Genomic DNA, 851 nt, shown 5'->3' on the forward strand with positions numbered 1-851 from the left:
CTGAACATAGCCTTACACAGGTTTTGAATTTAGATTTATTTACATATTTATTAATTTTACAATTGGAAAAATGAAAACAGAAACTGGTAAGTCAGGGTGGTTCTGTTTGTACCTTCACTTCCTTTGCCCAACTTGTTGTTGTGGAACTTTACATTCTTTTTTTTTTTTTTACTGAAAATTTTGGATATAGTAGGAAAATGAAGAATGTTGCTCTCCAAATCCCATGCCTACCCTCAGAAGTACACCTTTGTGTTTACAGGCAGTCTATTTTTTTTTTTTTTTTTTACAACCACCCATCCAGCAGCGCCATATTTGTTGTTTTTCCTGGTGCCACCTTAATGGCCTTCTCACCCAATGGCACTTTAAGGGCCCAGTTTGTAATTGAAGAAAATGGTTAATCATTTTTTTGTTTTTATTTTTATTTTTTACAGATCTGGTATAACAAGTCAGATATCATGGCTTTTCAGCAGATCATTGATGACAGCTAGTACAGTACACTCCAAGGGGAAACTAATAGATATGGGTGAAGGTAAGATCTGTAAATTGTAATAAGATCAAAATGAACTTGTTGTTTCTATTATATAGAATTTAACTTTAAACAATGATTGTTTTCTAGGTTTGGGCACTAAAGATAAAGAGTAAAATCAGCAAGTGCCTAAAATGTCACAAAACATTAAATGTAAAGTTTATGTACAGTCAAAATTAAAAAATGCAATTGTTGAATACATACACATTTTCTTGCAGATTCTCCATATTTTACCCCTGCAGATTCTTCTTGTGGGCTGACACATCATTTTTGTGGAGTGTTGCCAGCTCTGACCAGTTTTCTCTTGCTAAATACTCTGCTAGTC

At 33.5% G+C, this 851-nt stretch overlaps 1 protein-coding gene across 1 annotated transcript in view; it reads left to right on the top strand.

Moving 5' to 3' along the window:
- Positions 1–851, top strand: part of ACOT9 (acyl-CoA thioesterase 9) — a gene marked incomplete in the record, with an annotated part of 24,787 nt that overhangs the window by 4,842 nt on the left and 19,094 nt on the right. The window contains 1 exon segment of the mRNA XM_072428442.1: positions 432–529. Coding sequence (XP_072284543.1) covers positions 432–529 — 98 coding nt within the window.

Source organism: Pyxicephalus adspersus, chromosome 1 (assembly GCF_032062135.1).
Source record: "Pyxicephalus adspersus chromosome 1, UCB_Pads_2.0, whole genome shotgun sequence".
Taxonomy (NCBI): Eukaryota; Metazoa; Chordata; class Amphibia; order Anura; family Pyxicephalidae; genus Pyxicephalus; species Pyxicephalus adspersus.